We start from the raw sequence: 24,589 nt of genomic DNA on the forward strand, positions 1-24,589 counted from the left end.
AAGTTTGAAACATTTGAATGCTTTTCAAATTTTTATTTCATATTATGTAACAAGTTTGAAACATTTGAATGCTTTTCAAAATTTTATTTCATATTATGTAACAAGTTTGAAACATTTGAATGCTTTTCAAAATTTTATTTCATTTTATGTAACAAGTTTGAAACATTTGAATGCTTTTCAAATTTTTATTTAATATTATGTAACAAGTTTGAAACATTTGAATGCTTTTCAAATTTTTTTTTCATAATATGTAACAAGTTTGAAACATTTGAAAGTTTTTCAAATTTTTATTTCAGATTATGTAACAAGTTTGAAATATTTGAATGCTTTTCAAATTTTTATTTCATATTATGTAACAAGTTTGAAACATTGAATGCTTTTCAAATTTTTATTTCATGTTATGTAACAAGTTTGAAACATTTGAATAATTTTCAAAATTTTATTTCATATTATGTAACAAGTTTGAAACATTTGAATGCTTTTCAAATTTTTATTTCATATTATGTAACAAGTTTGAAATATTTGAATGCTTTTCTAATTTATATTTCATAATATGTAACAAGTTTGAAACGTTTGAATGCTTTTCAAATTTTTTAATTTCATATTATGTTACAAGTTTGAAACAATTGAATGCTTTTCAAATTTTTATTTCATATTATGTAACAAGTTTGAAACATTTGAATGTTTTTCTAATTTTTATTTCATAATATGGAACAAGTTTGAAACATTTGAATGCTTTCCAAAGTTTTATTTCAAATTATGTAACAAGTTGGAAATATTGAATGCTTTTCAACTTTTTATTTCATAATATGTAACAAGTTTGAAACATTTGAATGCTTTTCAAATTCTTATTTCAGATTATGTAACATATTTGAAAAATTTGAATGCTTTTCTAAATTTTATTTCATAATATGTAACAAGTTTGAAACATTTGAATGCTTTTCAAAGTTTTATTTCATATTATGTAACAAGTTTGAAACATTTGAATGCTTTTCAAATTTTTATTTCAAATTATGTAACAAGTTTGAAACATTTGAATGCTTTTCAAAATTTTATTTCATAATATGTAACAAGTTTGAAACATTTGAATGCTTTCAAGTTTTTATTTCATATAATGTAACAAGTTTGAAACATTTGAATGCTTTTCAAATTTTTATTTCATAATATGTAACAAGTTTGAAACATTTGAATGCTTTCAAATTTTTATTTCAAATTATGTAACAAGTTTGAAACATTTGAATGCTTTTCAAAATTTTATTTCATAATATGTAACAAGTTTGAAACATTTGAATGCTTTCAAGTTTTTATTTCATATTATGTAACAAGTTTGAAACACTTGAATGCTTTTCAAATTTTTATTTCAGATTATGTAACAAGTTCGAAACAGTTGAATGCTTTTCAAATTTTTATTTCATATTATGTAACAAGTTTGAAACATTTGAATGCTTTTCAATTTTTTATTTCATAATATGTAACAAGTTTGAAACATTTGAATGCTTTTCAAATTTTTAATTCATATTATGTTACAAGTTTGAAACAATTGAATGCTTTTCAATTTTTTATTTCATATTATGTATCAAGTTTGAAATATTTGATTGCTTTTCAAATTTTTATTTCATATTAAGTAACAAGTTTGAAATATTTGAATGCTTTTCAGATTTTTATTTCATATTATGTAACAAGTTTGAAACATTTGAATGCTTTTCAATTTTTTATTTCATAATATGTAACACGTTTGAAACATTTGATTGCTTTTCAAATTTTTAATTCATATTATGTTACAAGTTTGAAACAATTGAATGCTTTTCAATTTTTTATTTCATATTATGTATCAAATTTGAAATATTTGATTGCTTTTCAAATTTTTATTTCATATTAAGTAACAAGTTTGAATTATTTGAATGCTTTTCAGATTTTTATTTCATATTATGTAACAAGTTTGAAACATTTGATTGCTTTTCAAATTTTTAATTCATATTATGTAACAAGTTTGAAACATTTGAATGCTTTTCAAATTTTTATTTCATATTATGAAACAAGTTTGAAACATTTGAATGCTTTTCAAATTTTTATTTCATATTATGTAACAAGTTTGAAATATTTGAAAGCTTTTCAAATTTTTATCTCATATTATGTAACAAGTTTGATATATTTGAATGCTTTTCAAATTTTTATTTCATATTATGTAACAAGTTTGAAACATTTGAATGCTTTTCAATTTTTTATTTCATATTATGTAACAAGTTTGAAACATTTGAATGCTTTTCAAATTTTTATTTCATATTATATAACAAGTTTGAAACATTTGAATGCTTTTCAAATTTTTATTTCGTATTATGTAACAAGTTTGAAACATTTGAATGCTTTTCAAGGTTTTATTTCATATTATGTAACAAGTTTGAAACATTTGAATGCTTTTCAAATTTTTATTTCATATTATGTAACAAGTTTGAAACCTTTGAATGCTTTTCAAATTTTTTTTTCAGATTATGTAACAAGTTTGGAACATTTGAATGCTTTGCAAATTTTATTTCATATTATGTAACAAGTTTGAAACATTTGAATGCTTTTCAAATTTCTATTTCATATTATGTAACAAGTTTGAAGCATTTGAATGCTTTCCAAATTTTTATTTCATATTATGTAACAAGTTTGAAACAATTGAATGCTTTTCAATTTTTTATTTCATATTATGTATCAAGTTTGAAATATTTGATTGCTTTTCAAATTTTTATTTCATATTAAGTAACAAGTTTGAAATATTTGAATGCTTTTCAGATTTTTATTTCATATTATGTAACAAGTTTGAAACATTTGAATGCTTTTCAATTTTTTATTTCATAATATGTAACAAGTTTGAAACATTTGATTGCTTTTCAAATTTTTAATTCATATTATGTTACAAGTTTGAAACAATTGAATGCTTTTCAATTTTTTATTTCATATTATGTATCAAATTTGAAATATTTGATTGCTTTTCAAATTTTTATTTCATATTAAGTAACAAGTTTGAATTATTTGAATGCTTTTCAGATTTTTATTTCATATTATGTAACAAGTTTGAAACATTTGATTGCTTTTCAAATTTTTAATTCATATTATGTAACAAGTTTGAAACATTTGAATGCTTTTCAAATTTTTATTTCATATTATGAAACAAGTTTGAAACATTTGAATGCTTTTCAAATTTTTATTTCATATTATGTAACAAGTTTGAAACATTTGAATGCTTTTCAAATTTTTTTTTCAGATTATGTAACAAGTTTGGAACATTTGAATGCTTTTCAAATTTTTATTTCATATTATGTAACAAGTTTGAAACATTTGAATGCTTTTCAAATTTTTATTTCATATTATGTAACAAGTTTGAAATATTTGAAAGCTTTTCAAATTTTTATCTCATATTATGTAACAAGTTTGATATATTTGAATGCTTTTCAAATTTTTATTTCATATTATGTAACAAGTTTGAAACATTTGAATGCTTTTCAATTTTTTATTTCATATTATGTAACAAGTTTGAAACATTTGAATGCTTTTCAAATTTTTATTTCATATTATATAACAAGTTTGAAACATTTGAATGCTTTTCAAATTTTTATTTCGTATTATGTAACAAGTTTGAAACATTTGAATGCTTTTCAAGGTTTTATTTCATATTATGTAACAAGTTTGAAACATTTGAATGCTTTTCAAATTTTTATTTCATATTATGTAACAAGTTTGAAACATTTGAATGCTTTTCAAATTTTTTTTTCAGATTATGTAACAAGTTTGGAACATTTGAATGCTTTGCAAATTTTATTTCATATTATGTAACAAGTTTGAAACATTTGAATGCTTTTCAAATTTTTATTTCATATTAAGTAACAAGTTTAAAATATTTGAAAGCTTTTCAAATTTTTATTTCATATTATGTAACAAGTTTGATGTATTTGAATGCTTTTCAAATTTTTATTTCATATTATGTAACAAGTTTGAAACATTTGAATGCTTTTCAGTTTTTTATTTCATATTATGTAACAAGTTCGAAACATTTGAATGCTTTTCAAATTTTTATTTCATATTATGTAACAAGTTTAAAACATTTGAATGCTTTTCAAATTTTTATTTCGTATTATGTAACAAGTTTGAAACATTTGAATGCTTTTCAAGGTTTTATTTCATATTATGTAACAAGTTTGAAACATTTGAATGCTTTTCAAATTTTTATTTCAGATTATGTAACAAGTTTGGAACATTTGAATGCTTTTCAAAATTTTATTTCATATTATGTAACAAGTTTGAAACAATTGAATGCTTTTCAAAATTTTATTTCAGATTATGTAACAAGTTTGAAACATTTGAATGCTTTTCAAGTTTTTATTTCATATTATGTAACAAGTTTGAAACATTTGAATGCTTTTCAAATTTTTAATTCATATTATGTAACAAGTTTGAAACATTTGAAAGCTTTTCAAATTTTTATATCAGATTATGTAACAAGTTTGAAACATTTGAATAATTTTCTAATTTTTGTTTCATAATATGTAACAAGCTTGAAAGATTTGAATGCTTTTCAATTTTTTATTTCATATTATGTAACAAGTTTGAAACATTTGAATGCTTTTCAAATTTTTATTTCATATTTTGCAACAAGTTTGAAACATTTGAATGCTTTTCAAATTTTTATTACATATTATTTAACAAGTTTGAAACATTTGAATGCTTTTCAAATTTTTATTTCAGATTATGTAACAAGTTTGAAACATTTGAATGCTTTTCAATTTTTTATTTCATATTATGTAACAAGTTTGAAACATTTGAATGCTTTTCTAATATTTATTTCATAATATGTAACAAGTTTGAAACATTTGAATGCTTTTCAAATTTTTACTTCAGATTATGTAACAAATTTGAAACATTTGAATGCTTTTCAATTTTTTATTTCATATTATGTAACAAGTTTGAAACATTTGAATGCTTTTCTAATATTTATTTCATAATATGTAACAAGTTTGAAACATTTGAATGCTTTTCAAATTTTTACTTCAGATTATGTAACAAGTTTGAAACATTTGAATGCCTTTCAATCTTTTATTTCATATTATGTAACAAGTTTGAAACATTTGAATGCTTTTCAAATCTTTATTTCAGATTATGTAACAAGTTTGAAATATTTGAATGCTTTTCTAATTTTTATTTCTTAATATGTAACAAGTTTGAAACATTTGAATGCTTTTCAAATTTCTATTTCATATTATGTAACAAGTTTGAAGCATTTGAATGCTTTCCAAATTTTTATTTCATATTATGTAACAAGTTTGAAACATTTGAATGCTTTTCAAATTTTTATTTCGTATTATGTAACAAGTTTGAAACATTTGAATGCTTTTCAATTTTTTTATTTCATATTATGTAACAAGTTTGAATTATTTGAATGCTTTTCTAATTTTTATTCCATAATATGTAACAAATTTGAAACATTTGAATGCTTTTCAAATATTTATTTCAGATTATGTAACAAGTTTGAAATATTTGAATGCTTTTCAAACTTTTATTTCATATTATGTAACAAGTTTTAAATATTTAAATGCTTTTCGAATTTTTATTTCATAATATGTAACAAGTTTGAAACATTTGAATGCTTTCCAAATATTTATTTCATATTATGTAACAAGTATGAAACATTTGAATGCTTTTCAAATATTTATTTCATATTATGTAACAAGTTTGAAACATTTGAATGCTTTTCAGATCTTTATTTCAGATTATGTAACAAGTTTGAAATATTTGAATGCTTTTCTAATTTTTATTTCATAATATGTAACAAGTTTGAAACATTTGAATGCTTTTCAAATTTCTATTTCATATTATGTAACAAGTTTGAAGCATTTGAATGCTTTCCAAATTTTTATTTCATATTATGTAACAAGTTTTAAACATTTGAATGCTTTTCAAATTTTATTTCGTATTATGTAACAAGTTTGAAACATTTGAATGCTTTTCAATTTTTTATTTCATATTATGTAACAAGTTTGAATTATTTGAATGCTTTTCTAATTTTTATTTCATAATATGTAACAAGTTTGAAACATTTGAATGCTTTTCAAATTTCTATTTCATATTATGTAACAAGTTTGAAGCATTTGAATGCTTTCCAAATTTTTATTTCATATTATGTAACAAGTTTTAAACATTTGAATGCTTTTCAAATTTTATTTCATATTATGTAACAAGTATGAAACATTTGAATGCTTTTCAAATATTTATTTCATATTATGTAACAAGTTTGAAACATTTGAATGCTTTTCAGATCTTTATTTCAGATTATGTAACAAGTTTGAAATATTTGAATGCTTTTCTAATTTTTATTTCATAATATGTAACAAGTTTGAAACATTTGAATGCTTTTCAAATTTCTATTTCATATTATGTAACAAGTTTGAAGCATTTGAATGCTTTCCAAATTTTTATTTCATATTATGTAACAAGTTTTAAACATTTGAATGCTTTTCAAATTTTATTTCGTATTATGTAACAAGTTTGAAACATTTGAATGCTTTTCAATTTTTTATTTCATATTATGTAACAAGTTTGAATTATTTGAATGCTTTTCTAATTTTTATTTCATAATAAGTAACAAATTTGAAACATTTGAATGCTTTTCAAATATTTATTTCAGAATATGTAACAAGTTTGAAATATTTGAATGCTTTTCAAATTTTTATTTCATATTATGTAACAAGTTTGAAATATTTAAATGCTTTTCGAATTTTTATTTCATAATATGTAACAAGTTTGAAACATTTGAATGCTTTTCAAATATTTATTTCATATTATGTAACAAGTATGAAACATTTGAATGCTTTTCAAAAATTTATTTCATATTATGTAACAAGTTTGAAACATTTGAATGCTTTTCAAATTTTTATTTCATATTATGTAACAAGTTTGAAGCATTTGAATGCTTTTCAAATTTTTATTTCATATTATGTAACAAGTATGAAACATTTGAATGCTTTTCAAATATTTATTTCATATTATGTAACAAGTTTGAAACATTTGAAAGCTTTTCAAATTTTTATTTCATATTTTGCAACAAGTTTGAAACATTTGAATGCTTTTCAAATTTTTATTACATATTATGTAACAAGTTTGAAACATTTGAATGCTTTCAAATTTTTATTTCAAATTATGTAACAAGTTTGAAACATTTGAATGCTTTTCAAATTTTTATTTCATATTATGTAACAAGTTTGAAACATTTGAATGCTTTTCTAATTTGTTTTTCATAATATGTAACAAGTTTGAAACATTTGAATGCTTTTCAAATTTTTATTTCAGATTATGTAACAAGTTTGAAACATTTGAATGCCTTTCAATTTTTTATTTCATATTATGTAACAAGTTTGAAACATTTGAATGCTTTTCAATTCTTTATGTCAGATTATGTAACAAGTTTGAAATATTTGAATGCTTTTCTAACTTTTTTTTCATAATATGTAACAAGTTTGAAACATTTGAATGCTTTTCAAATTTCTATTTCATATTATGTAACAAGTTTGAAGCATTTGAATGCTTTCCAAATTTTTATTTCATATTATGTAACAAGTTTGAAACATTTGAATGCTTTTCAAATTTTTATTTCGTATTATGTAACAAGTTTGAAACATTTGAATGCTTTTCAATTTTTTATTTCATATTATGTAACAAGTTTGAATTATTTGAATGCTTTTCTAATTTTTATTTCATAATAAGTAACAAATTTGAAACATTTGAATGCTTTTCAAATATTTATTTCAGATTATGTAACAAGTTTGAAATATTTGAATGCTTTTCAAATTTTTATTTCATATTATGTAACAAGTTTGAAATATTTAAATGCTTTTCGAACTTTTATTTCATAATATGTAACAAGTTTGAAACATTTGAATGCTTTTCAAATATTTATTTCATATTATGTAACAAGTTTGAAACATTTGAATGCTTTTCAAATTTCTATTTCATATTATGTAACAAGTTTGAAACATTTGAATGCTTTTCAAATTTTTATTTCATATTATGTAACAAGTTTGAAACATTTGAATGCTTTTCTAATTTTTATTTCATAATATGTAACAAGTTTGAAACATTTGAATGCTTTTCAAATTTTTATTTCATAATATGTAACAAGTTTGAAACATTTGAATGCTTTTCAAATTTTTATTTCAGATTATGTAACAAGTTTGAAATATTTGAATGCTTTTCAAATTTTTATTTCATATTATGTAACAAGTTTGAAATATTTGAATATTTGAATGCTTTTTTTTTCTTTCATAATATGTAACAAGTTTGAAACATTTGAACGCTTTTCAAATATTTATTTCATATTATGTAACAAGTTTGAAACATTTGAATGCTTTTCAAATTTTTATTTCATATTATGTAACAAGTTTGAAACATTTGAATGCTTTTCAAATTTTTATTTCATTTTATGTAACAAGTTTGAAACATTTGAATGCTTTTCAAATTTTTATTTCATATTATGTAACAAGTTTGAAACATTTGAATGCTTTTCAAATTTTCATTTCATATTATGTAACAAGTTTGAAACATTTGAATGCTTTTCAAAATTTTTTTTCATATTATGTAACAAATTTTCATTAGACTTTTTTGGTCTTACATGTTCAAGCGACCTGACCAAAAATATGTGCTTAATAAATAATTTTTATCAAAAAACATACCTATTAATTTTGAAACAATTTTTCTTCAGATGCTGATTAATAAGGGTTAAATTTTTTTGACAGTGCGTTTTTCACGCAAAAGATATTTTCACTATCCTATTTTACAATCATTAAATTTGTGTTCAAAATTAGCACACTCAAAGTTATGAATGAATCCATTAATCACTAAGATGTGATTTTAATATTTGCAACGTCTCAAAGTGACGCGTTCACAACTCTGACAGACTAGTGATCAATGACCTTCAATTGCACATAATCAGAATTAATACACTATGGTAACAAAAAGCTACGTACAACATGATTTCTGCTTTTAAAGCATGATTCGTGGTTCATAAGCATGATTTGCGACAAAGCGTGAAAAAAGGTGTGAAATTTAGAAGTTTTAAGAGATATTTCATTCTCACTTTCTCCGCTTAAACAGAAAAGATGGTTAAACCGCTTTGTTCTTATACCGTTTGCCAAGTTGTTACACTAAGAGATGTCGGATTTTCATGGTCAAAAATACAAAAGCAACTCAAATTAAAATCAAGATCCAGTGCACAGTATGCATACAACCGTTACCTGAAAAACAACAGTTTCGAGGCCCAAAAATTGAGCGGAAGACCCCCCAAATTGTCAAAAAATATCAGAAAAAAAGTTAGTTGCCGATGTTTTGAAAGATCACAAAACCTCACTGGAGTGAATTCGTGTGGCTCATAACGCTTTTTCTTGCTACGATACAATTTCCAGAGGTAAAGTTAGACGAATTCTCAAAAAATATGGCGTTTTTTTGAGAAATGCTGCAAAAAAAGTCAGTTTGAAGAATAAACGCAAGTGTTTTCGTTCAAAATGGTGTATCAATATGCTCAAGAAGCCGTTCTCTTTCTGGCAGAATGTGGTTTTTACTGATGAAACAAGGGTGCGCATCTCCTGCGACGGAATTGTTAGAGATTTCTTGAACAAAAACACAAAATGTTTGAGTTCGGACAAACGATCACTTATGTTTTGGGGTGCAATACGATCAGATGGACGGAAATTGCTTGTTAAGTGTCCAAACAAGCTAAACGCTGTCGGTTATTTGGAAATTATGAAAACTTACGAAGAAAAAATGCGTTTCCTAGACCTTATTTTTCAGCAAGATAATGCTCCTGTGCATAAATCGAAGATTATCGGCAATTTCTTCCAAGAAGACGAGTGGGAGGTACTGGAATGGCCAGCATACAGTCCAGATCTGAATCCTATTGAAAAATTACGGGCGATTTTGAAGCAGCGATTACGAAAACAGACAGTTTTTTGGGAAAAGTTAGAAGAAAAAGTGTATGAAATTTGGAATGAAATTGACGCAGACGTCGTGAGAAACCTGTATGAAAAATATACAAACCGTCTACTAGACGTTAATGAATATTATCACACGGTTGTTATCGCCACCGAGAAGTTATCAAACTCCGAGGCGAAGCCGAGGTGTTATGATAACTTCGAGGGCGATATTAACCGTGTGATAATTTTTTTAATCAACACCTGCTGCGATCATTTCAAAATTGAACAAAGTTTCATTGATTTCTCATTTTAATTTTTGTGGACAATTACACTTTCAAAGGTAAGTGATTTTTCTTTGGATCTGTTATTCGTTTTGCCCTCATGCACCCCACCCCCTACCATCTCCCACACACATACACACACACACACGCACACGCACACACACACAAACACACACACACGCACACACAAACAAACACACACAGAGAGACACACACGCGCACTCACGCACGCACACACGTACACATGCACGTATGCACCCAAGTACACGCACACGCACATGCACACACACACACACGCACACAGACACACCCTTACACACACACACACAAACACACACAAACACAGACACACGCGCACGTTCACGCACGCACACACTTGCACACACACACAAACACACACAGAGAGACACACACGCACGCTCACGCACTCACACACGTACGCACGCACCCACACACACACACAAACAAACTCACACACACACACGCACGCACACACACACAAGCACGCACACACACACACACTCAAACACACACGAGCACACGCACACACACACACTTACACACCACAGATATCACACCACACACTCACAAGCACACCACACACACACCACACTCACACACACAGCACACACAAACACACCACACACACACACACACACCACAAACACACCCATTTACACACTTACACGCACACACGCACGCATACACACACACACACACCACAGATAACACACTCACCAGCACACCACACACACACACACCACACTCAGACACACCACACTCACACACACCACGCACACCACACACACCACACAAACACCACACACACACAACACACACACACACACCACACACACACCCCACATACGCCACCCACGCCACACACACTACACGCACCACATACACCACACACGTTTTTTAGACTACATGTTTATCACACTGTTTCTATCATTAGACTACGAGTTTCTCACACTCCTTTCTCGCCACTGTTTTCTTAGTAACAGTGGCGAGAAAAGATTGTGAGAAACTCGTAGTCTAATGCTGTAGTTGGTTTCCCGTGTCGATCGGGCATTAAAATTTATTACACTGGCAGTTTATTTAACTGCTGTTATCGCAACAGGTGTTGAATAAAAAAGCTAAAGGTGTAATGACGCGTTATTAGAGAACTAATTTGAACTCAAAATGTTATATTATTTGTTGTTTCTATTGCTTTTTTAAAAATCTTTAGGTGTACGTAGCTTTTTGGTTCCATAGTGTATTAATAGGACTTGAAGGTCAGTCCAAACATGATGAATTTTATATGTTTTGAGTTTTTAATGATAATCGCTGCTAAGTCTTGTTGATAAAAAACGTTTTGATAGCGCGGTTTTCTTCGAAAATAGCCATTCTTCTTGCAAGGTTTTGCAAATATCGTTGTTTTGTTCCGCCCAGAAAGAGATTGGGCACAAATTGGGCAAATGCTAAGGCTAATAAATATTAAAATATGGCATCCATATCTGTATAGCTTTTATGCATAAAAATGCCTTTCCTATAAATAGTATGAATTTTCTTTTCCTATTTGATGTTGTCTCCGTGAATTTTTCGCTGCCTTTATGTTTGCAGACACATAAATAATTAACCGATTATTCAAAAAGCAACACAGTAAAAATGACTAAACGAAAAATCAAGATTTGATAAAGTAGAACTTGATTTCGTATAATTTGGTATATTTCAGTGTTGGCGAATTTTTGCACTTACGGGCGTGTATTCTGTTGAAGGATTAGATTTATTTAAAGTGTTCGTACACTAGTCCTGCTTAAAAATCTTAATAACTTTCTCTTCAAATCCTCAAACATCCCAAACGGTTTTTTTGATGGAATTTTTGCCTGATCTGGGAAAGCTTCCAAATTCTGAAAAAATTTGAATTAATTTGAAGGTTAATGAGGCCCCTGAACTCCATTACACCGCAATAAGTTAGGTTTCCAACTGATGGCAAGGCTAGTTTTGGTCTAATTGCTGTTTCCTAAAATTCAAAAAAAACATGTGGATTGCATTCAGTTGAAGTTTTCTATGAAATCATTTTCGCATTTTTGCTTTTTCTTAGACCAATTGCATAAAACAATTATTCAAATCAAGCTGTACTAATGGCAGCTTCAATTGGCTTCCTAAAGGGTTTCAAAGAAACTTAAGTAGTTTTTTAGTCGAAAACTTCCGGTCGTTTGCGTTTTTAAAAACACATGTTGTAAAAATAAGCAATGGACTATTGAGCTTTGCGAATTTTTTCACTTTTTATGGCCAACTCGTAGCTCAAATTGAGCCCATAAAAGTCGCATCATGTTTCTAATGAATCAAAGTTTAATGATCTGTGCAGCTTTACGTTTTAAGTAATGGTTTTTCTGGTTCGATACCACGACTTTTCATATTTTTTAAAAAAGGTTTTGACAATTTCTCAAAATTGAGGTGCTTTTTTCTCTTGTAACTTTATTGGCCAATCAAATATCACACTTTTTGAAATTAAAAGGAAGGCACAATTGAACTCATTTGTTTGTCATCTAATAGATTATGCTTTTAACTGCTTCGACATCGTCTTCTAGATGAATTCAATGGATTTATGTCGGTTTTTGTCGTTCTTCTGTAGTCTTTTGATAAATTTTGGTGCATTGTTGGTCTTGGAATTTTCCTATGGACGAACAAAGGAACCTAAGTACTCATTTCAATTGATAGCTAAAGTTTTTAAGTGATTATGAAACCAAATGTTTTAAAAACATGTCTATACGTTTTTTCTAAATTTGCACTCTGCTGTTCTTTTTAATCTAACTGCTACCTGGTGTCCATAATTACAGGTTGCACATCCAATAATGGCTGTTGAAGAAGGGCAAAATTTTAAAAATGAAACTTTAGTGCCTCACTTTTTGTATTAACCGCCTCGATAGCTGTTTTTCGCTAAAGGTGAAATTAATTTTTGATTTCTGTAGTAGTTTGACATATTCTGGATATTTTTAAGTCTTAGTGACGTTATATGGATAACAGAAATAACCTGTTGATTTCAGTTGATAGCTAATATTTTTCATGACTTTGGAACCAAATGTTTTAACAGAAATATAAAGATTTCTTTTATTTTTTATTTTGCTGTTTTGTCTACTTTTTTGCTTGTGTCATCAACTACAACTCTATATCAAATCATTGGTATTGCAGAAAGGCATATTGAACGTATCTAAGGTTTGTAGAGCACTGCTTATTGTTTTAGCGGCTCCGATAGGGTTTTTCGCAATATAATTATTAATTTGTGATTTCTGTCTATTTATTTTTTTTGTAAACGTATGATATATTCCGAAAAACTACATAATCTGAAAGATCGGCAATTAATGGTTTTTTGACAAAGAGTTTAGAGACTTCAAACGTTCGAAAAACACAAATGCAGCTTTTTTTTCTGGATACCAAGTCTCATTATTCAGAGGTCACATAACTCATTATTGGTGACCATAGAAAAAATAATCGATCATATCACATTATTAACGGATTAGATTATGGTTTTAATGGTTTCGATTCCCTTTTCTTGCAAATTTTAAGAGATTTTTTTTTCGTCTGCATTTGTTCATTTTTGTAGATGAACGATTTATTTTGCAGAATGACAAGTATTATCCCGGTATCGAAGTGACAGTATCAAATTACTTATATTACATAATGAATGAACAGAAATGTAATTTATTTCTTATCAATTTGTTTTCATTATTGGAAATTACTTTTTTTCAAGAAGACATAAACGTATATTATTAACTTTACCGTTTGATCTTTTTTGTCTACTTGTTACCGAGTCCCATCAAGGACTGGTCCCATGTTCTTCCAATAAAATATAAACTAGTTTGTTTACTTTAGGTTTTGTTTGGCGCTATCTTGACTTTGTTATTATATTGATTTTTTTCAAAGAATTAGACATTGTTTTGGATGTAAATGTTTGTTCTTAATTTATTTTTTGTTTATAATGTCTCGCAGTCTTATTAATGGCAAGCCTCATCGGTCCAATAGTGTGGTATCATTTCTTGTACTATATGATTTGAGTTGGAAGATTTTTTTCATTCGTACACCAATTATTTATTTTATCAATATGCGAGATTTTTTGAAAGTTTTCAATCTGTTCTTCATTTGGTAGACAATTTAGCCAAACTTTTGCATAATTAGGGTCAAAACATTATGTGCGGACGCGTATTACCGACCGTTCTTGTTTTTATTTTCTAACGAAATTTGTTTTATATGCTTTCTTTACTCGCTCGATGAGAAAAGAAGAGAAGATTTCGTCTTTAATTTAGACTCGCCCGAAAGAGGGAATGAGCTAAACAGTGATATATTTTTTCGCAGTTTGATTGCACTCAACCAAAAAGGGAGTTTGAAATAAGTTTCCAGTGAGATTTCTCGAATCTTTTCTGTAATTACCAGAAAAGATAATTTTATTTAAAGCTTCCCTCATAAAAATTCATTTTTCATTTTTGGAATTTTTTAAGCTTCTTTTAATTGCAACAAAACCACCCCCTCCCCCATACACCCCATCTCCATCAAGTCAATATCCCCGCGTGTGTAATTACGACAATGTTTCTTTAAGTGCTTTTTCCAATGGCTTTTCCTTGACGAGACTTTCTGCTGGGAAATGGTGCCGAATAATTGACGGTTTTTCCATCCTTTTAAAAGAGGGAAAAGCAAGATGACCATTCTTTTGCGTCAAAAAGCGTTAATGTGATATATATCGCATTGTTTTTAAAAGGCTTTTGTCTATTTTGTAGCAAAAATGGCTTTTTGTATATTGGAAATGTGAAAGCAGTTTCCGTTTTAAAAGCATTCGTTTCAAACTCCAAAGGTATTTTAATTGTTCTGAATTGGGAGAGTTTTAGACAGCATTTCTGGTTATCGGAGAAATTTTCTTGATTAATTTGTGAGTATTAAGTTTATTGCTTATTTTAGATTTTTAATTGAAAAGTTTTATTCAAAGTTTGAATGACATTAAACAATTTGTGAATAAACAACTCGTGAAACTATAAATTTTAGCATGGACAATTGTTAGCCAAAAAAAATCAAATTATCTAGCGATTTAAACATTGACCGCATCTTAAACGAAAAATAAAAATGTGTGAAAATGTAAAACTGGAATTTCTCGTAAAAAAGAATTTTTTAAATATTGCGCTAGACTGCATTAAATTTTTACCGAATTTTTTGATGACATTGTGTTTATATCTCTCTTATAAGAATATGGATCGACAAGGTTTGATTGAACAATCGAATAGAAAGCTGGCCTAGTTTAACACACACGAACGTTTTTTAGGTGGAGCAAATAATGAGCATATGATATTCCACAGTCATTGTTCCGACAGCTAGAATATGGAATTAAAAGGAAGTTTTCAAATTTCCTTTTTACAGAGAGTTATCGAGTTTTAAAGTTTTGTGAATGTTCGACAGTTTTAATTCATAATTTTCGATATTTTCGATAAAATGTGGTTAAATTTTGCTAATATAATTAAAATCATGTTAAAATATTTAATGATAGAGCGTTATTGTTTTCGTTGAAGACAGAAGAGCGTTGCTGAATTGTTTGATTGAGGTTTTTTGCCTATTTTTGCTAACATTTTTGATAAAATTAGGCTATAAAAGTCTTTTAGAAATAAATTTTTGCCGTTCCTGCACATTTAACTCAAAAGTTATACAAAAAAATCAATGTTTTTTTAATTGTCGAAATCATTAATTTACCAAGTGATCTACTTCACCAACATTTGGATCAATTGAGTGCTTCTTGGGGCACGCAGCAAAATTGGGATAGGTTTGATCTCATTATGGATTCTTAAAATCAGAAACTATTAAATTTTTTGGTTGCTGCATTTTTTCAAATTATTTTGCTTCTTTTTTTTAAATTAGATACTGACAAAATGTTCAATTACGGCTCAATTAGAGAAGGCTGCCATTTATGTGGAGTTGAAGTCGAATGTACATATAGTTTGTTTTGAGAAAAAACCTATGGGTTTTAGTAGTTTTTATGTGAATTATTGTGTTTTGCCCTAATTTTTGATATTGGCTCCGTCAAAAGGTCTATGTGAATCTATAACGTGCTTGTTATCTGAAGTCTGTTATGAAATTGACCATAAAAGTTTTTAGAAAGTTTCAGTGATATTTGAACATTTTTTGAATTTTTTTAAAATCTCACTTCTGTCAACTTTTAGCTTGTTTTCTGTAAATACAGGTCAAGTTTCCTTCATTTAAGACACAAACTGTTCTCTGTGGCCATTTTTCATAAATAACTGCTTCTTGGTTTTGGTACTACAAGTTTTCATACAAAATTTTGTGATTTTTGTGAACGATTGCACAATTTTTTTGTTCTTTTTTGTCTTTTTGGTTAAATGTCACATCACTGAAAACTTTAATCAAAATTGCTTAAATTGGGCAATTGAACATTTGTATTGCTTCTATAGCTTCTCCGTTCACTTGTAGAATTTGGCAGTTCTTGTCGTTATTTTCCCTTGTCCTATGCAATATATTGAATTAAAAAATCTTAATTGCCACCTATAGATATTTACATGAACTCAATGACTATTATCGGTATAAAGCTAGTGGTTGTAACGACTTTCAAAATAAATAATTGCATAACATTTGAAGTATTCTTCAACTTTTCCCTTTTTGATCTAGTTTTCGTAATTTTTTTCGTTTTTCACAATTTTTTATCCTTTTTGTAACTAACTCTCATTATTCAGAGCCCTCGTTAATTTTTGATTGTACAAAACCACAGTTTTTCTGTTCGTTAAACAATATAGTTGTTGTCTTTAGGGCTGAGTCAATTCGTTTCAAAAAAAATTTGTAAGTTTTAGATACTTTTCAATGTATGTGGTTCTTCTTTTTTCTTTTTTACTAAGAGATTAATTTTTTACTAAAAGACTTCATGACGTTCAATGGAGACCAAAGTGAAGATTCAAATTTGTCGAGGTTAAATTTTCAAAATTTTAATGGCTTCAACACCCTGGTATCGTAAAGTTGTTTTCGATTCTTTTTTGTTTCTGCTAAAATATATAGTTATTTTATTGTCTAATGACTTAGTATCATTGATAACAGGCACAATTAATTTTCTATGACGTTGCAAGACAAACTGTCACTTCTTTTAGCTGAAGTTTTGTGTTTGCTATGATATTTGAAATTATTTCTTTTTAAAAAAGACAACTGATTTTTGAGCTTTGCTAATAGCATTTCTGTTAATTTGTAGCTTATTTTCCCTGTAAACAAATTACATTCCTTGTCTAGTGAAAAAAAAATGCCCTTAATCACTTTTTTTTCTTCAGATTGTATTTAATCTTGCGTTTACATAATCTTGGGTTTTCCACAAGTTTTCATAACATATTTGTGATTCTTGCATATTTCTCATTATTAGATTTCCGTTTTCCTAACTCAGCATCACAACATTGGTGAACAATTTAAAAATTAATTGGCTGGGACACTGTTTTCGTGCGAATTTTGCAATTTATATTATTGCTTTTTTTTCGTTCTTTTTGTAGTCGCAAGACATATAGTGTATAATGAAAGTTCTAAATCACTTTCTTTAGAGTTTTAAACGAGTTTCTCAAGGATTTCAGTTGATTCATAACTTTGCTGTTCAGTTTGACCTTATTTTTTTCAAAAAGAATGGCGATGTTCTTTCAAACTTTGCCCTGTTGCTCTTTTCTTCTCGACTTGTTATCAAGTCGCATTGAGCAAAAGATCATGTTTTTTTCCTAATTGACGTACAAGTATTCTTTATTAATTTTTGTTGTTTTAAAAAATTGGACAACGAATTTTGGTCAAAATTAATATGTGTAAATATTTGATTTTTTATCGCTGCTCTTCTGGTAGTCACATTAATTACAGGTCTCATCGGCCCGCTAAGTCTCATTGTTTTTATTCATCTAATGGGTTGTTGAACGATAGAGCTTTTTTAATCTTTTTGACAACTAAAAGAAAAATGTAGATGAGCGGGATCGGAACATGATGTGCGAAAGCACATAACCGGGCCTCCATGTCCAATGAAATTAGTTTTACGCCTATAGAAGAAAAAATAAAGCAAAAATTATTAGATTTTCTGCATTAAGAATGAAAAAAATATATTTTCTCACACCGTATCACACTTTGAAACCAAATACATTTTCCAAATTTTTGAATCGAAGTGCGCTATATTTTCATTTTAATTGCTCAAATAAATTGAACAGAAATGACACCGTGAAAAATATACCGGAAAAAAATTAAAAAAGACTCCACCCAGTTTTAGTCAGGAAAAAAATTGAAGCAAACCTAATTCTATGGAATTAAACACCTTTAAAAATAAATCTGAATTGGTTTTAAGCCTGAAAGACCGTCGCTATAGCTGGTTTAAAACTACAGAAAATTATCAGATAATGACTTTAAATACTTTATATCTCATGATAATATCATTTCGAGCTGACGCTGATTTTATGAACAGAATCATCATCAATGTTGAACAAATTTTAACTTCTTGAAAAACAGCAGAAATTTCATGTTTATATAACTAGTTTTATAATTTATTTAAAAAGAAAGTCTACAAATTTTTACTTATGAAGTTGTCTCGAAATGGTACCTTTCGAACTCCTGCGATCAAAAAATGCGATAACCTTTGGCTCCATTATAAACAAAAACACTCTTATTGTTTATGAAAGGGACCGATGATATCTTACGTTTGAAACCAAACATACCGAATTTACGAAAGTGTACATACCAAATCTAAGAGACAAAGCAAACCGTCGATTTCGTACGTTCGAAACCGAACATGCCGGCATTTATTTTACGTTTAATGCTGAACGTACCGATTCGAAGAAATCGAATAAACCGAATCCAAGAGACCAAACATACCGGTGATTTCTTATGTGGAAAACCAAACATAACGAACTTTCTTGCGTCTTTTCTGTTCGGATTAGGTAAATGAGGGCTTTTAAGCTGGCGCAACATGCAACTTATTTATATTTTTCGTACCGGTAGCCGCTTGTATTTTTTCGAATTGCTAATTTTTCGATCATTTTGTGTTTATATATATATATATATATATATATATATATATATATATATATATATATATATATATAAATGGCCTAATTGAGCAATGCTGCTAGGTGTCTTATATGGTAGCAAATCAGGATTTTCCTCAACGCGGGCCTTTGCAAGGCAAGTATGTAATAGATATGAAAATTTTTTAGTATCTGTCACAATTCAAATCCTGTTAAGATACATCTATATATGACTTAATGTGGTACCGAACACCGTTATTGGATCACAAACTTTAATCAAATCTCGAAGGTCAAAATGTCGCGATACTTGTAACTTCTCTACTCGATATTAATGTCATTCCCTAACCCAAAAAGTATGGAAAACCCTTATTTCACACAACAATAATATGACTATGGTAGAGAGTTTTGGAGGAAAATTTTAAAGGAACAATATTTTACCGGTCTTTTTAAATTTCAGACGAAAAAGAGGACAGTTGTGACCTTTTGTCCACTGAAAATCACCCTGGAAAGTTGTGCGTAGGTGAAAAGGCCTCGTCCATGGACAACCCTGCAGCCTCTTCCTCCCTCGACCCAAATCTCATCACACCCACCACCCCAAATGCACCCAACAAAACTGCAAGTGCCGTCGGGTAAGTATTCGGCTTGTTTCTTCTAATTTTCCTTCAATTTTAGAAAACTGTTTTTCTTCAGATTTTTGCAATTTTTTATTTCGAAGACCAAAAAGTATTTACAAACAGTTCATTTAGAGTTGCAAAGAACCGAAATGATCAATTCCGTTTCGTAACCCCCTCTGAACTGAATGTTGGTAGCGCTTTACTATGAAAAAATAGCACACACGTGCGCCTAGGGGCTTACAAGATATATGCCTCCTAAGATTGGGGGGGGGGGGGGGGGGCAGAATAGATCCTAAAAAAGTGTTACAAATTTATATGTTTAAAGGCCAAGGATTTTGGCACACAGAGGACTTCCCAACTAGGTCTTTTTTGTTTTCAAATTAGAGGTTACAAGTTCAATAATTCGTCCTCATTAATTTTCCTAATCGGTTAATCAGTATGGACAATTATGCAAAAGAAAGGAATGAAGAAGGGAAAAAAACCGACGAATAAAAGTACCCGATTTACCCTTCCGCCTGAGGCACCAGCATCGATGGATCGCACTTTTCCCATCTGAGCTCCTAAATCAGCCAGTAGATTTTACTTTTGGAATTACTTAACATCCGTACGTGATTTTTGTGTCCCTTAACGAAAAAAAAACGAGTAAAATGGTCCTATAATTCATTATTTCAACGACTCACAATCCAAATAATAGATACAAGCTGACTGAGAACGGACATTAAAATGACAAATGCTTCTGAATTAAATGAAAGCCCATTAGATTTTCCTTCAGTTTTCAGAATATACATTAGAATAAATAACTTCAAACTTAATAGCATAAAGTTTTGATTCGTTAAAATTCGTTAATAAAAGTTAAGGCTCAAAGTTTTAAAAGGTACTTTCAGACACAAAATTTTATTTGTTGGTATAACGTCAATAATTATAAATGGCAACGTAAAAGATTAATCAACGCTGCAGGATACGAGAAGAGATTTTTTCATAAATGAGATGCTTTATGAGTTTTCAGCAAATAGATAATTGCCAGCTAGAGATATAGATTTGAAGACTTTGTTTTTTAACTAAAAATACCCACATCTTAAACTACCGTTTTTTATTCTCGAATAATGCAAATTATCCTTAACTGATATGCATAAATCGAGATTTTCTCTATAGCAAATCATTCAAAATCAGAAACTGAAAAAAAAAGTTTTTAAAAATCAAGGCACTTGGTAAAAGCAAATCTAATGGTCATCAATTTTTTTAATGTGCTATTGTAGAATACATTTCCGCGATTGCACACAATCAAAAATATTAAATAAATTCTTGAATTGGCTTTTCTAAATTTTCCAAAAACTGGAACAAATATACGGCAACCTACAAGATACCATCAATTGGTTCCCCATATCAGTGCTTCGATTGAGCATGAAAAAAAGATTATGAAAATTTTTTGCCATTATCCACAGCCTTAAGCTACCAGTAAGAAAAATAATAAACTGTCTCCAGAACAGGCAAGCAATAATGTAGAATTTACTTACAAAGTTACTTTTAAATTATAATCACTGTCCCGTAAGAATAATAAAAAGCAGTTCTGCCTCGTCGAATGGTGTATTTAAAAAGAAAGCTTTTTTTGCTTTCATCAAACTATAAAATTAGTAAGAGTCACCACTGAACATTTCGAACAATAAAAATTGGAATCAATTAACGTCTAATTTTAGTAAAATTTTTGATCATGTCCAGAGTTCCTTAAGAATTATCGCAAAAATGATGTGCAAAGGTTTCGCACTCTTGTTTGTTTGAAATGATCTTAATGCAGTTTTGTCCTTCTATGAAAAACTTTCACTCGTTTTGCACTTTTCCTTGAATCTCTGCTCTATTGATAAATTCTCTATCTAAACCTAACTGCCGATTCCTTTCAAAAAATTTATTTTTTTTTACTATAATTTTCAAAAAATCACAGTTGTATTTGGTTTATTTTGCAGAGATCCATTAGCAGAGGTTAATTACAGAATCAAATCTCCTATGCATAAAACATTTAACGTCTCCTGGACTTTTTTTTGTTTTACTAAAATTCGAACAGAAAGTGTTTTGCTTTTTGTTCCATTGAAAATTGAATGTGGTCTTGGAATTTCAATTTGCCAGCCTTAATAACACCTAGATAGTTACAAAAAATATGCATATTATTGAGTGTCCTTCAAGTTTAATAGGATGTGCATTTCCTATGTTTTTGGAACCCGGTTTAGTATGTTTTGTCCATTTTCAAGGTTGATTTATTTGAGTCAAACCATATTTATTTGTTTTAACCTAATTCTAGTCCATAGAAGAATACCGTAACAGCATACCGATTCAATATTGTAACGTTGTTGCAATTGGTAGGTCATTCACATACAAAGAAATAAAGCTGTCCACATAATGACCTTGTTGGTACGCCTATCTTTGCGGGCAAAAAAATTGACTCAGCTCGTGGTATTACATTTTTTCTGCTCTATTAGTCAACTTAAAACTCAACAACTCAACAGGTGGTTACTTGGATCAGGGAATCCAATTCTGTGTAATATTTTCAGTTGCAAATTGTCTTCAACTGTATCGGATAAATTTTTAGGTCGACAAAAACAGCATGGGTTTCTGTTACCGGCTCACCGAGATTATTTCTGATAGTTTGCTTCAGCAATTTTATAGCTTTTTTGTGCCCAATTTTTCACTGAAACCAAAATAACTGTAGAAAAACTTATTGGTATGATTCAAAAAGCCGATCATCTTAAAATTTTTGAGTTTTTCCAAAACTTAAGCAAATGTTGGTACTAAAGATATTGGTCTATGATTATTGGCATCAGAAGGATTTCTTTTTCTGAATCAGAATCACATTGTCTTTGTTCGAACATCTACGATATGTATGTGTTTTAATTATCCTGTTGATTTAAAACTTGATTGCTTGAGCAAAATATCAGAAAATCCCAAATAGAGTTTTTTCGAGTTTAAAATTTCTGATTTTATAATTCATTTTCTTTCATTTTCCCGCAATCAAAGTAAAAGAAAAGATTTAGCGCAATTGGTTACAATATTCCGTTTTTCTGTTAGGCTTTGAAGCGGGCTCTCTTCTTTAATAAATCAAGTATTTCTAAGAAACGTTTGACGTTTGTTTTTGGCATTGTTTCGGGCAGTATCATAATTTTGATGAAAAAATTTTATTTTTATCAACAAACTGTCAACAATCTTATCTGTTTGTTAATATTAGTACACTGCTCATAATTTCTTTTCATTATGTTGCTGACATTTTTTTGAGTTATCCTTTCTTTTTACTTGATAAGTTTGAATTTTGGCTCTCCACACAACTTTCGTTTTTGATAGTTTTTCTCAATTGCAGCAGGACAAATTTTATTAAAACAGTTAGAATTGTCTGCAAAATTTTTCCCAAAAAACATGATAATCTTTTCCGGTTCTCAGTGTTCTCATTTTTATCATTATAATAGTACAGATGCAGTGATTTTTTTTTAGTAGAGCGGTTAATCCAACGAAATGTAAGTGTGATTCATACACAATAAAAAACATGTTGTAAAATTTGAAAGGAAACGCCTATTACATATGTGTGTAACCTTGAACTAATGATGTGTATAAATTCAGTTTGGCATCTGAGCTGTAATGATTAAAATTAGGACAAACAAGAACGGCGAATTTTTTTTTTCGTCTTTTTTTGATGTACACTTTGTAATTTGATTGCACGTTTTCAGCTTGTCAGCCAGTAACAGTCCCAAACCGGTTAAAAGAGCACCTTCTGATTTCCTGGACCCATCCAGTCTTAGTCCCAGAGTTTCTTCTAATCACCCTCAGAGGCACCACCACCCTCAGAGAGCAACTACTGCAACCGGCAGCTCACCCAATCATGTGCCCTTGATCAAGTCAAAAACTGTCAGTTGTGGGTCTGGTCTCTACACAAAGATTATGGACCCGAATAACCCCAAGGTGGGCAGCGACCCAGGTTGAGGTACCCTACCAAAATGACCTCTAATTAGACCGTTTCAGACCATCAACCAGACAGACTTTCCCGTGTTCTGATATTTTTTCAAACAATGTAGTAGTTCAAGCAAGCGGACAGTTGATATCAGACACGTCATTTAGTGCAAAACAAAGAAAAGATCATATATTAATATATATATATATATATATATATATATATATATATATATACACACACACACATATATATATATATATATATATAATATATTATATATATATATATATATATTATATATATATATATATATATATATATATATATTATATATATATATATATATATATATATAGATAAATATATATATATATATATATATATATATATTTATATATACGTGTATACAGGTTGAGGTGTCAGATGGAAATGGCCTCTATGATCGTACCAACTCACAAGTTGTGTTTCTAGACCAAAATTACAGGGTTTGGGAATTGGTTATAGTGCACAATAGTGTGATCAGAGGTCAGTTCCGGTTGGTTATTGTCTGATTAGAGGTCATTGCCATGTGGATTGGTCCAATCAGAGGCGGATTCAAGCGCACATTAGTCTGATCAGAGAACATTTTGAGCGCAATTGGTTCTGATCAGAAACCATTTCGAGCGTATTTTTGTCTTCGATTTTTTGTATTTTTCTACTGAGAGATGTTGGCTCTGCAAAGAAGCAACAAAAAAACAGCATTCTGATTAAAGACCCATCTAGAGTCTGATGGCTCTGATCAGAACCAAAAGAGTTCAGCTGATAGCAAGTGCCGGTCCCCTTAAGAGGA

The 24,589-nt window shown here is 28.7% G+C and overlaps 1 protein-coding gene across 7 annotated transcripts in view; it reads left to right on the forward strand.

Annotated features, from left to right (window-relative positions):
- LOC142348538 (small conductance calcium-activated potassium channel protein 2-like) overlaps nt 1-24,589 on the forward strand; it is a 188,032-nt gene that overhangs the window by 92,810 nt on the left and 70,633 nt on the right. For 4 of the 7 annotated variants that reach the window (XM_075399911.1, XM_075399912.1, XM_075399914.1 and 1 more), the window contains 2 exons: nt 19,676-19,847; nt 23,537-23,768. In XM_075399911.1, coding sequence (XP_075256026.1) covers nt 19,676-19,847; nt 23,537-23,768 — 404 coding nt within the window. Of the gene's footprint in view, nt 1-15,102; nt 15,126-19,675; nt 19,848-23,536; nt 23,769-24,589 lie in introns of those variants that run through there. The other 3 variants (XM_075399915.1, XM_075399917.1, XM_075399916.1) reach the window with 2 other exon arrangements.

The sequence above is a fragment of the Convolutriloba macropyga genome, chromosome 10 (assembly GCF_964194025.1).
Source record: "Convolutriloba macropyga chromosome 10, txConMacr16.3, whole genome shotgun sequence".
Lineage (NCBI taxonomy): Eukaryota > Metazoa > Xenacoelomorpha > Acoela > Convolutidae > Convolutriloba > Convolutriloba macropyga.